This window comes from Clupea harengus, chromosome 17 (assembly GCF_900700415.2).
Source record: "Clupea harengus chromosome 17, Ch_v2.0.2, whole genome shotgun sequence".
Taxonomy (NCBI): domain Eukaryota; kingdom Metazoa; phylum Chordata; class Actinopteri; order Clupeiformes; family Clupeidae; genus Clupea; species Clupea harengus.
Genome location: NC_045168.1, coordinates 2,352,783 through 2,366,576, shown reverse-complemented (window position 1 = coordinate 2,366,576; position 13,794 = coordinate 2,352,783). Strand labels below are relative to the sequence as shown.

General features: G+C 42.5%; 1 protein-coding gene across 1 annotated transcript in view; it reads left to right on the top strand.

The window, feature by feature from the left end:
• oxsr1b (oxidative stress responsive kinase 1b) overlaps positions 1-13,794 on the top strand; it is a 66,708-nt gene that overhangs the window by 49,657 nt on the left and 3,257 nt on the right. The window contains exons 8-17 of the mRNA XM_031584121.2: positions 840-973; positions 1,285-1,333; positions 1,898-1,963; positions 2,187-2,309; positions 5,774-5,809; positions 7,917-8,093; positions 8,907-8,965; positions 9,622-9,674; positions 13,178-13,246; positions 13,584-13,648. Of these exons, the coding sequence (XP_031439981.1) occupies positions 840-973; positions 1,285-1,333; positions 1,898-1,963; positions 2,187-2,309; positions 5,774-5,809; positions 7,917-8,093; positions 8,907-8,965; positions 9,622-9,674; positions 13,178-13,246; positions 13,584-13,648 (831 nt within the window). The remainder of the gene's footprint in view (positions 1-839; positions 974-1,284; positions 1,334-1,897; positions 1,964-2,186; positions 2,310-5,773; positions 5,810-7,916; positions 8,094-8,906; positions 8,966-9,621; positions 9,675-13,177; positions 13,247-13,583; positions 13,649-13,794) is intronic.

The window sequence follows — 13,794 nt, the reverse complement described above, 5'->3', positions numbered from 1 at the left end:
GTAGAACCGCCACTGATTGCAGCCTCCGTCATCTTGTGGTTACCCTGTAGATGCCTGTGTATGTGTGTGTCTGTGTGTGTGTGTGTGTGTGTGTGTGGAAGTCCATGATTCATTTGACACTTTTAATGTCTTTCATCTTCCTCTTGAACACTAAAAACTGAAGTTTGTACAGTTATTGGAACCCAAATACCAAAAGAATGTAAAGCCACAGAGCCAGTCTTCAAAGTAGAATGAATGAATAGTTTCACAGGCATGTCATTGCCACCACCTCGACTGAATGAGGAAAACATCGCAATGAACCAGTTGAACCCCTCTAGGGCTGAACGATTTGGGAAAATAATCTAATTGCGATTTTTTTTTTTTCCCAATATTGCGATTGCGATTTTTTTTTATTTTATCCTAATTTTTTTCCCAACAAATCGTAATGAATGATTTCAATATGACCAACACAATATTAGATACATTTAGTGTAAAATATTACTTCCCACATTTTACATTTTTATTTAACTGCTCATTACAGAATCAAGAACAACAAATCGGTGGCTTTGCCACTGTGCAGTTAAGTAATTTAAACAGTCATTGTAAGAATAAACACAAGGCATGCACTTTTTAAACACTGTGTGCAAAATTTACCATCTTAAGAAAAAAATAATTATTAGAATTTTTTTTTTTTTTTTTTTTTTTTTAGATCACGTTTTTAATCGCGAACGTTGCGGTTAGAAAATCGAGAATTAATCGTTCAGCCCTTAACCCTTCACCATTAATAGGTTTCACATGTTCTTTCAAAATAAGCCAACTGCTTATGTTATTTCCGGCTGACCCTTTGACCTTGGTGGCAGGTGCTGATGTTGACCCTGCAGAATGACCCCCCTGGGCTGGAGACTGGCATCACAGATAAGGAGATGGTGAAAAAGTACGGCAAATCTTTCAGGAAGATGATCTCCCTCTGTCTGCAGAAGGACCCGGAGAAAAGGTGTGTAATGCTCTCAGCATCCCAGCAGATGCCTAATCACTCAGTTTATGAGACGCCTGTTGTTTTCTCCGTTAATAAACTGAGATACTCAGTAGTGTTATGCAAGAACACACATGCACAGAAGTGTGTGTATAGATAACGTACAGATGATCTTGCACATGAAACATTTTGTTCACATAATAATGTGTTCCTCCCCTAGTTTTTCGTGTCGTATTTACTCACCTGTTGGGATGGTAAAACTGGGAGGTTGATCACTCGATGAATGTAGTTGTTAAACTGATTTTGATCAACTCTCCCTTCTCATATCTCAGGCCAACCTCATCAGAACTCTTAAAGCATAAATTCTTCACGAAAGCAAAGGTGAGTTGGAATCCTCTCTGTGTTCCTCGGAGTTGTGTCAGTGCTTTTCAGAATGTCCTGTGTGTCCTTTAGAAATCATGAAGTGGTGTGCGTGTGATTTAGTTATCTTTTGATACATGTGTGGTTGGTCTTTTCACCGACTCATTATTAGTATTTGTATTGTACACAGTATTGTTTTGTGTTTGTCGTTACTGGACTTGGGCACGTTACCGGGCTAGTATTGACACTTTAGACAAAACTGAGGATTAGCAGTCCATCAGTCACATCCTGTGACCTGACAGGGGCCATGTTTAACAACTGAAGTGCTGTCTCAGCAGTTTAGAGAAGCCCTAGCCTTTTGGTTGGGCGGTCTGAAGCAACAACGATGCAGCAACAATACCGTATATGTCCACTAGAGGGCATAGCACCATAGGACACGGACTGCAATATTCACAGAAGCAATCGCTGTAACTCTTACTGTGTCACTCTTACTGCATGATGGAGATGTGTGTCTTTATGGTCCGTCGCTGTGCTTAGTGATCAACTAATGCTTTGTTCTTCATATGTATGTTCTTTGCCCTACAGAACAGTGAATATTTACAAGAGAGACTACTACAGAGAACCCCAACAATATCAGAGAGATCGAAAAAGGTGGAAAACTGTGACCTTCTTTTTGTTTCTTTTCGCACAAGTGCCATTTATGCCATTAGTGTATGTATCCTTGGCAGATGGCGCATATCTGTTTTGACCGTGTGTGTGTGTGTGTGTGTGTGTGTGTGTGTGTGTGTGTGTGTGTGTGTGTGTGTGTGTGTGTGTGTGTGTGTGTGTGTGTGTGTGTGTGTGTGTGTGTGTGTGTGTGTGTGTGTGTGTTTAGGTGAGGCGAGTGCCTGGCTCGAGTGGCCGACTCCATAAGACAGAGGATGGGGAGTGGGAGTGGAGCGATGATGAACTGGATGAGGAGAGCGAAGAGGGCAAAGCTGCTATCGCCTGTCTGCGGGTGAGACACACACACACACACACACACACACACACACACACACACACACAAACAAACTGCAAACACCCATGCAGGTGTGCACACATAGACACACATACAAGCACACAATACATACTTATTTACACACATATACATTTTTAGATTGACTTTACATGATATTATTGCAGATAATTTTCTCTTGATATTACAGTGCGAGTTGAGTTTGCCATGTGTTCCCACTGGTCTTGCTGTATGTGGTGTCTGTCATTATTGAAGTATGACATTTCTCTGATAAATCATATTGTATATTTCTAGAAGTATTTGATATGTCTATGTCAATTATTTATGTTTTATGTTTGCATATTTTTGTGTTTGTATGTACAGTACATTTCACAGTAGGTTTCTGTATGTTTGCTTGCATTTTCCTGTATGTATGTATGTATGTATGCATGTATGTATGTATATTTGTATCCGTTTGTGTGTGCATATTTGTACATCTTTGTGTGTGTGTGTTTGTGTGTCTGTGTCTGTGTGTGTGTCTGTGTGTGTGTCTGTGTGTGTGTGTGTGTGTGTGTGTCTGTGTGTGTGTGTGTGTGTGTGTGTGTGTGTGTGTGTGTGTTTGTGCAGTGCTGATCCTGTGGCTCTGTGTGTGTTTTGTGTTTGACGGTTAAAGGAGCAGCAGCCCAAGGCCAATAGCACGCCCCGGCGACAAGTGCGCTTCGCCCATCCCCTCGAGCTGCCCCCACTCAGGGTTGTTCTCTCTCCCTCAGATACAGATGGCTCCGCTAACAAGGAAGGCCTCCCGCCACTCACTAGCGTAGCGTAGCGTAGACTCGCTAAAAACGCTAGTGGAAAATTCAATGGGAAATTGTCATATATTTGCATAGATTAGCACATGCTAGCACAGGCTAAAGCATGATTGCTACAGCGTTGATTTGCTGATGGGTTAATTGACCAGCGTAGGAACATTGAGGGACGGCATTGTGTCGATGGCATGAATAAATCAAATGCCTTATGATTACTATGAAGGCTGTGGCAAGAAGGTGACATGTGAAACAGGAGACACTCAGTGCTTGTGTTTGAGGGGGGGTCTCAGCCCTCAGGTGGAACCATCTTCCTCTTCTGTCTTCTGGCTCTTGGTAGGGATACCAGTCCTGGTTTTCCCCCATAATCACCGCAATTGTTGCCTAACTGCAGACTTCCTCCCAGTTAACCGCATTTATTCTAATTTTCTCTCCCTTTTGCCAACACTGAATGATCTCATATCGGAATCACCACGCTCACACATTAACCACGTTAATAGTATTTTGGCAGTAGCAGTTTCCTTTCCAAAATGGAACAGTTTGCACCAGGACCTTTGACCTTTGGAGATTATCCTTCGCTTTATATCTGAATGAACCAATCATTCTCCTCCTGTATCTGATCCCGCAGCATGATACTGCTGATTAAAGGATAAGCCCATTCGTCCTTTACTCCCAAGCGCATATAACAGCCGTTATGTAACGACTCACAGTCTCTATGGAAATGTAATAATCTCCAATTCCCCTCTCAGGTAATTCCTGTTTGCAATGGGTGACAAAACACAGAACCCCCTGAGAGATGTAATAAGCTAATGTATTTACACAAGGCTTTCATCCTTTGAAGATTTAACGCAAAGCCTACGACAGAAAAGGAAGATGGAGTTCTAAACTGGGAGTAGAAGATGGGAGTTAGTGAGGAGGAGACTTTGTGAGGAGGAGACATCTTTCCTGGAAGCCATCTGTATTATATGTATTTTTTATTTATTTATTTTTAATCATTTTTTTTTCACATCTCTTTATTGCAGCTATATGTGTACTGATCAAATCAATCCATCTTTACAACCAATAAAAAAGCCCAGCGAGATGACTTATCTGTCCACTAGATGTAATCAAAACACATGAGTTGAGCACTAACATGCGCTCTCTGTAACAGGAAATGCTTTATTTACTTCAGCAAAGTAAAGAAAAAAGAACTTAAAACAAACAAACAAATAGGATATAAGATGAGATAAAACAACAGATACACGAGAACACACTTCTGCTATCACAAACTGTTCAGACCAGCTGTCAGTTTAGTCCATGTCAGTTTTGTTTGTTTGTTTTTGTTGTTTTGTAATATGCTGAAGAGGTTTAAACGCCTTGCTCTTGGCCATTTTTAGTGACCCAAGCTGGTAGGTAGACTGGTATCTTGATCCATGACTGGCCCATCCATTCCCACTCATTCTGTTAGGAGTGGATTATCTCTCTCCAGGCAGTGTTCGTCAACCCCCCATTAAATCCCCCCCAGCCTAAACCAATCACAAGTAGCCACTGTTTCCCATCCTCTCAGTAATGAATATGACGCATGATCCGAAACGACGCGATTGTGCCGTGACTTCTTCAAACGCACCGCGCTGTCTGACAGCAGTGGGCCAGTGCTGGTTATATTTCAGTAATGTCTGATACCCTCACTGGCACCACGATACCATTGTGTGGCGTCATAAGGTCGAGCTAGCGGACATCCACGTCAGAAAGGACTGACAGTGATCTATCCATCCCTGCTCTGTGAACATCTGATTGGTTCTGGGTAATTGTAATGCTCTTGATTGGTTAAATCAGGTGTGTTCAGCTAATCTAGCGTTCCACTGGTGACAACAGGTAAAGCGGTGGGGCAGATGTCGCTGCATGATGTGACACAACGTAGATGTGAGTCACGCTGTGCTCCATTTGCCGTAAACCATTGGCGCTCGCACATGCGCGGCTCACACGCACGTTGTCTCGCATTGGGCAGCGACCGCAGGAACAGACCCGAGACCCCTGATCTAATCTCTCGTGTGAGGACTGACTGCGGAGTACAGAAAGGGCGAACCTAACTTAAAGAGTGGCATCAGAAGCCTGCAGTCACATCAGTCCTGCTGCCAGTGAGACTGGGCCCCCCTGATCTATATTACAGGTCACGGCTCTGCCTCTCGGGGGGGGGGGTCAGGTTGTGTTTACCACCTCCTGCTAGGGTAGCATTCCTCACAGCTCCTCTCTCTAAGCCAGTGAGGCTCTACCCTGGGAATGGGGAAATGATACTGAGCTTAAAGGCTTGGTTTTACAGCGTGCATCCATTATGTTAAGCATACAGGAGACATGTTCGCATTAATTTACATGTAACTTTGCATATAACTTTATTTTTTTTAATGTCAGATACTCAAGGTGAAACTGTTTAACATTGCGTCCTTCCCCCCCACCCCTTTCGCTAAATAATAAATAAATACTAGTTTGTCTTCTACTAATTGAAACAACAAAAAGCGTGTGGCGTCAACATAGCCGCCATCCCGGGCTTGTCTGCTTCATTCCGTGTGTGTGTCGTTGTCTTGTGATTCTCCCAGATGTTCCCATTCCCCCTACGCTAACGAGTGCCCCTCTAATAAGCCATAACGACCTGAGGAGAACGAGCAGGAGTGTGTGAACTAACTGGAGTCTTTGTCTCTTTTACAGTCACCCAGAGTAAAGGATGGATCTCAGAATTCAGAGGTAATTTTATACTGTATATGTTTGTCTATTTATCATAATTATAGTTTATTGGTTCAGTTTATGGAGTTGTATGGGTTGTAGTGTAATTACAATTAATCATCAAGTTTCACCTCTGTTGGTTTGTACCATTACATTACATCATTTAGCAGTCTGACAGGTGAATCTTTGGTTATAAAAATATCTTCTATTATTTTGGTCACTATGGGCCTGGTGGTTTGACAGTTGCTTTTAAACTACAGATCAGGGCTCTCAAGTGTCACGCATTGAGCGTGACAGTCACTCATTTCGGTCTTTAATCACACACTCCCGCCACACATCGTATTTCTCACGCTGAAAAAAAACTCTAGGCTATTTAATGTGTCGCAGCGCGCTAACATGACCTGGCCGCGCTGCCCTCACCATGGAGGAATCAAGCACGTCTCCCCGAATCCCCTGGAGTTCTGCCGTGAGGTGCCAATTATCAGCCAATCTCAAAAAAAAATTAAAAATAGCCAATCAGAAAAAAAAGTGTCTTTTGTATCTGGGTAAGATTTAATCCAGCACCCAATGAAAATAAAGCATCCTGGAATTGCGCGCGACTGATCTTCCGAAAGTTTCGTTAACCTGAGGAAACCACTGGAGCTCCGAGCATCAGTCTTCTACAAAGAGCAAGTCGTCTCCTGTTTTAATGTTACAACATATTCACAATGGTTTGACAAAAGCAATGACAACTTGACTGCAGTTAGAGAATATTTCCCAGATAATTAGCATCCGTTTTTAATGAGTGTTTGTAGCCAACACAGTTTGCCTTTTCACTAGGCTATAGCTTTGACTCCGAACTTCGTTAATAGGCCATAATAAATTCGAGTAGGCCTATAAAAAATATATATAGCCTATAATTCGAACGAATATTAGGCAGCCCTTAATATTCAATGATGTTATGGGCATTATTTTTTGTAAATGTGTTTGCTTGAACATTCTATTCAGATTCCAAGGCTTCTTCACGTGAAGTTGTGAATCGCGAGCTCATTAGGCATACTAGCATGTTATAAATATCCTGGCCATGGATGCATTAATCATTGCATCTGTCTTTCAAAGATGTCTGGTAAAAAACAAATAAGCATCCTGTCCTTCGCCCAAAGAGGAAAGACCCCTAAAAAGGCCAGATTAGGCCCAGAGAACGTAAACACATTAGAGGAGGAGATGGTGGAAGAGGAAGAGACAGTACAGGTGGAAGAAAAAGAGACAGTACAGGTGGAGGAGGAGGAGACGGTGGAAGAGATGGTGGAAGAAACCGTGGAGGAGATGGCTAGAACAAAAGGGAGAATAGTCCCAGGAGCAGCCACCTACAAGACCTCTTTTAATAGTGAATGGACCTCTAAATGGCCATTTATTACTGTAGGAAGCACCAGCTCATATTACTGGTGCTCTATCTGCCGCCAAGAGAACTCCTGTGCCCATCCAGGTGTGCGGGATGTGACAAGGCACATAGGCAGTAAGGGGCATCAGGCCAAACAGCAGGCACTGAAGTCAACCAGCGCAGTCAAAAACTTTGACTTGCCAGTGACTGCAGAGATGAGTGTGCAAGAGGTCAAGGTACATTTAAATGCATAAGGTTGACTACAATGTTTATGAATACCATTTTTCCTAATTAATACATCCAATTCTATGACTATGGCATATATAATGGGAACCAACACCAAAAATGATAAGAGTCCAAAAAGGCAACAAACACCTACAATAAACAACACAAGTCATAATTCTCTCTCTCTCTCCCAAATTGAATTAATACTTAGTAATTTGTTGAATTGTCAGTGCCATGTGTCAAATCTTTTCTGCAAGTCTGATCAAATATTAACAACAACAAAACACTAATAATAATATGGGGGGAGGGGGGCAGGGCTGGTCTGTGGGCATACGGCAGGGGAGGGGCGGGCGGAATGGGGGCGTGGCCGGGAGGGGGGGGGGGGGTGTATGTCACTCTTGCCTGTCTTCAAAACTTGAGAGCCCTGACAGATCCATGGAAAACATCACATAAATGCAATGCTGTTGATTTGCCTTTGATTTGCCTTTGTGTCTGTCAAACCAGAATTGACCCTTGTCCTCATCTCTGCTTGACCTTGTTCAGATTTTCCAGACGACAGACCCCTTGAGCGGTAACCTTGCGGTCCCAGGCCAAGCAGAACTACCTCAGGCTGCCCCGGCGCAGGCCGGCCCAGCCAACGCCCAACCCGCTGCCCAGGCTCCGGACCCGGCCTCCGCAACCCTCTCGCAAGGCCTTCCTGCTTCTGCTGTGCCCGGCCAGGTACACCAGCCAGCTCCATCAGCACTTCTCACACCTCACCCTTCTCACCTCACACCACAGTGCAGATTAGAGAAGGCTCCAGTTGTTGGATTGAAATGAAATGGAATGGAGTTAGAGTTGAAGAGTACAATTGTTTTCCCTCTTAAAGCAACACTATGCAACAATTTGACACTTTTTGAGATATGGACTTATAGGCAACTAGTTTTGGTACCATCCTCAAATTCATTTTGATAGCATATGGTCATGTGAAGGACAGAAGCACCCGTGTCTTCCCCACTAGCCATCCGGGATATGCCCTATGTAGTTCTGTGTAACGGGCTGGTACACCCTGCAAAAATGGAACAAAAGCTTTCACACGCATGACATTGCCAGCTAAACTGCCAAAAGACACCAGTTAAAGGCCCTTAGTGTGTTGGCAAGCTTCTATCAGTGTCAGCTGGGCTGTTGGTGGTGTTTGCAAGGTTCTGATGTGCCTTTTAGGTAGTTAGCTTACTAGTTTGGGAACAGAACTCCGTATTGCTGCTTTAAGTAAAGTTTTCTGACATGGACTAATTGTCTATGTGAGCAGTCAGCTCGCATAATACAAAGACATTTGGGGAGGGGGGTAGAAGTACAAAATAAAAAATCACAGACCACCCCATCACTGATTATCTTGATGACACTCGGAGGTCATAGTACACAGCGTTCTAATTTTGCCTCCAGAGAGATTTCCTGTTGAAAGAAATCTGATGTGCTGTCCGACCCTGAATGCTGTCCCTCTGTCCCTCTGTCCCTCTGTCCCTCTGTCCCTCTGTCCCTCTGCTCTCTCTCCAGGCCCCTGCTGCTCCTACAGATCCCACCGTAGCAGCCATCAGCTTGGTATTAAGGTTGAGGTACGTGTCTGAGCCCTGGTGTTAGTGGTGTCTTGCTGTCTTGAGTTTTGTCTGTTCCTGTTAACCAAACCAGTGTCTATCGACAATAGAACAAAGTGATCAGTACGGATTCTAAATCCAAACATGATGATCCAAACATCAGTAACATTCCAGGGAAACGTTTGCACCTTGTTATTAAGTGCTTCATTTCAAAGTGAAAAGTCATATTCAATAGCATATTTATCTTAATATTTTCCATTATATGTTTGGGAAATAATGTTAACACAGTCAAGATGGGGTTCAGTTAGCCATTTCCCCTCAGTACAATGATTTTGTTGGATGGTGTTCATAAAACATAATAAAACATATTTGACTACTCTTGAGGGGGAAGCATGCTCAGTCCCAAATATAATGCTAAAATCTCAAGAGTTGTAAGCTTTTCACATGTGCTCTGGCATAGTCCTATCAGTATACACAACCACTTCCAGGTCACAGCTGAATGTGTTCTCAGTCTGGCTGGCAGGAAGCGAGTCACACAGGGCACTCACTTCCACAGGAGTCACCACCCGGGACAGACAAAAGGCTTTGCAACAAATCAGAATTATTTCATCTCATTGGGAAAGGTCTTAACCTCTTTTCTTTTTTTGGTCTTTTCTCCTCCGCTTCTCTCTTCTCAGAAACTCAAAGAAGGAATTGAACGACATACGATTTGAGTTTGTGCCTGGCAGAGGTAAGTGAAATGTTACATGAGAACAGCCATGTCACTCCCAAGCTCAAGATTATGTTGTCATTGGGGTTCTAAACTTCACTGTGAAATTCTTCATTGAGAAGAAAGTCACGTTTAAAAAGATATTACCAGAAAGCAACTGAACAAAAATAATTTAAAAGACCAAGACCCTTCCGTTCCTGAGATTGACATTCCAATCAGTACCCAAAATAGCAGAACCCAGTTACCCATCAGCATAAACAACCCAAAGCACAGACATCTCTGTTTGCCCTAAATGCCCTTGCTTTGGTTTGAGGTAGATGTGGTTCACTGTAGAGGGATGTGCAAATAAACAAACAAGCAAGAACATGCAAGAGAACATGCAGGTCTGTCTGAAAATAAGAAGGCAGGTGACTGAAGGCAATGAATGTCATTGTGCTGATGGGCAATGATGTGCAAGTCGGCCATTCCTCGTTAGGCCTAGAGTTTCTACCTGGCATCTTGTCATCTTTCACTGACTGCAGTCTGTTCAGTATTCTTTTGAAATCTGACTGCTGAAGGTGACACTGTAGTGTGTGGAATTAGTTTTTGTATGTTGGTGTACCCAAATGCAGTACCGGTTGTGTTTTTGTATGTTGGTGTACCCAAATGCAGTACCGGTTGTGTTTTTGTATGTTGGTGTACCCAAATGCAGTACCGGTTGTGGTTTTGTATGTTGGTGTACCCAAATGCAGTACCGGTTATGTTTAGCAAATGACCTGTGTGATCTAATGTCCCGATGGGATGTGTGTCTTTGGAGGTTTCTGTCCAGTGGCCAGAGCTGTGTCAGCTGTGTCTCTCTCATGGCACATGGGTGTGCGGTGTTTACTTACTGTGTCTGTGTCTTTATCTGCTGAAAAGGCCCAGTAGTCACATCGCTCCTCTCAGAGTATTCTTTCAGTCAGTACCTCCAGTGCATAGGTTTGCAGTACAGCTTCCAAAATGCTGCTGCATTATAAGATTTTGCCTCATATTAAACTCATTTTCAGGTTATTATCATTATCATGTTATCACTGATAACATGCCATATAAAATACTGAGGACCCTAACTTTATTGGCACTCGGTCTGTTGCGAAGTGCAAGGTCATTTTAATTTAAATGCTATTAAAGTTGTTATTACCATACTAAGCAACCTTATGGACCTGTACTGGAAGACTGATACCTCATTTGATGGTGTCACAGTTCTAGTTGTGTCACAGTTCTAGTTGTGACACAAGTATGGAACATACTGCCTATAGACATCAGGGAAGCCAGCTCGCTTAACATCTTTAAGAGAAAACTAAAAACGTACCTCTTCACATTAGCCTTTAACTAGCTACCACTTCGCACTATATATATATATATATAAATACTTTTAATTTAATTTGATTTAATTTAAATCTCTACTGGTGATATTAAGGGGTTAGATTAAATATATCTCTATAATTATAATTTTATTTTTTTTGCACTATATCTGAGTTATGTTTCTTTGATGTCTATTTTTATGTGCATGTAATTTCTTTGTGCATATTATGTATTTGCTGTAAAGCACTTTGAGCTGCATTCTTTTGCATGAAAGGTGCTATATAAATAAAGTTTTATTATTATTATTATTATTATAAGTAATTTCATGAATCACTCAATCATATCCGTCAAACCTCAAAACGATGCTGGTAATGCTGTCTAACTTTCATTTAGTTTCTCCTAGTATACTAGGTATATTTGCTGATTATAGTGGCTAGGCTTGGGCGTTATCTATTTTTTATACCATCATACCGGGTGATGGTAAATGACGGTTATAAGCTAAGCTGCTGGTGACAGAAGTAATTGTATCATGTGTGACGTGGTCTAGCCTACAATGCTGTGTGTTTGATATGCAATTAGCCTACTTAGACAAGTCTTGCTGGGTTTAAATACTTATGGCCCACAGAATAATGAGTGGCCCTTCTGGACCCAGTGACAGTGCTGCGTCAGAGACCGACTAATCAGTGGGCTGAGCGGAGATGATGTGCGGGCGGTGGCGGCAGACTGGCAATTGAATAAAATCATGAGGCTAATAAACTGCTTTTGTAGTTTGATGAAGTATATGAGACGTATAGAGCAGAAATGACCTTATTTGAGTGAAACTGCGTTACCCAGCATGCACTGTAAACTCTGTAAAATCGTCCGAGAGGAAACGGGGTCACCGGTGCGGAAGCTGAGCGCTAGGGAAACGCTGAGACGACTCCTTATTGAAGGATTTAAAAGATCGCCCTTAGTTTATTTCAGCACCACCCCGCTTCCTTGTTGTCGCAAACACAATATAAGCACCCCTAGGATGTATTGGAAACATAGGTAACCAATCTATTAACAGTAGTGTGAATGTAAACACAAAGGAACACAGGCGAGATCAACATGAATTCAATTAAATATTAGTCCTGTGTGTGAGTGGTCACCAGTAGACTGACCTTTGGTGGCCCTGCAATACATCCCCTCAATACAGCATCTCTGTCAGTTCAATAGAAGGAGGAGCGTCTGTGTTTTTGACCGTATTGAAGGAGGAGCGTCTGTGTTTTTGACCGTATTGAAATATCTTTAAGATTTCTAAATACTGTAATACCCCCCAAGCCTAAGAGTGGTGTTGGGCACTTGTATAGCGCAGTGTACATCATTTATAGCAAACCTGTTCATGGTGATCAATGTTCCTCCAATTGATACTGCTAGGGTTAGGGTTAGGGTGCTACTGTCAGTTCAATGCCAAATATTCAATTATTTCACAATGACAATTTACTGATTATGTTTTTTTCAAACTGCAAGCAAGCATCAATGTCTCGCTCATCCTGAACCAACTCAAGTGTCCTTTGTAAAAGCAGTGCTTTCCATCACAGCACACAATTAAATGTCAGTGTGTATTATTGGCACAGAAGACAGAAGTTTAGCGACACCCTCAAATGAATATGCTGTGTTACCTGTCCCAGGCAGACTTTGCACATCTCTAGCGTCTTATGAGTGCATAGGTGTAAATGCAAAGAGCAGTTCTGCTTAACCGTCCCTTTACTGTTGCTCTGATGTTGCGTGTGCGTGTCTAGTTGCGTCTGCGCCTTGTGTTTTTTTTTTTTTAAATTAGGGCCCTAAAGTTGTCACATGAGACAAGTTATTATCTATCCAAGTTAAGTGTGTCTTCATTCCCATGAAAGACTATGTTGACACTAAACCTACACGTTAAATAAATGCGTCTTTGTTACTTTAATGGCGTATCATTGCATGCTAGTTTGAACCACAGATAACAAGATAAGAGAAAATAATGAGATAAGGGCTCTCGGATCTTTTTAATATTGTATAATCTCCCGCTCTCCCTCTCCTTCCCTCTTTCTTTGTCTCTCCCTCCCTCCCTGTCTTGTTTTTCTGCTTTACCGCCTTCCCCCACTCTCTCTCTATCTATCTCTCTCTCCCTCTTTCTCTTTCTCTGTCTCTGTTCCCACACTCTGTCTGTCTTCCTGCGCTCTTCCTCTCCTCTCCCTCCCTCTCAGACACGGCGGACGGAGTGTCTCAGGAGCTGGTGACGGCTGGACTGGTCGATGGGAGAGACTTAGTCATAGGTCAGTGTCCTGGAGCCACACCAGCTGGTTCACTTAGAGTAGGCATTGTCTTAGTCCACCTCTTGGTCTCCCTTTAGATGTCCTGCTATACCTTCCCTCATCCTATTCAAAACTCGTAGTGGAAAAAGTATATAGTATACTTAGGGATGACTTTGATTGTGGGCTCAACCAGTGTAGGATGTTTTCTAAAATGTGGGTAGGAATAATAAGGTGGTTAACTGACTTTAAGATGAATAAAATAATTCTTCCTGCAGGTCCACATTAGAATGCATTTGTGTTCGGGAATGTTTGTTTAGTTTTCTGGATGTATACTCATGCCTGTCCTCTGCTGTTTCAGTTGCTGCTAACTTGCAGAAAATTGTCGACGAGCCTCTTACCAATAAAAATGTCACTTTCAGGCTGGTAGGTGGACAAAATAACCAAATAAGGCAAACATACACTTCCAACTGTGTCTTCCAAGTTTCAAGTTTCAAGTGCTTTATTTGTCACATACACGAACATGTAGTGAAATGTAAAAGGGTATACGCTCCACACTGTGCAAAAATAAA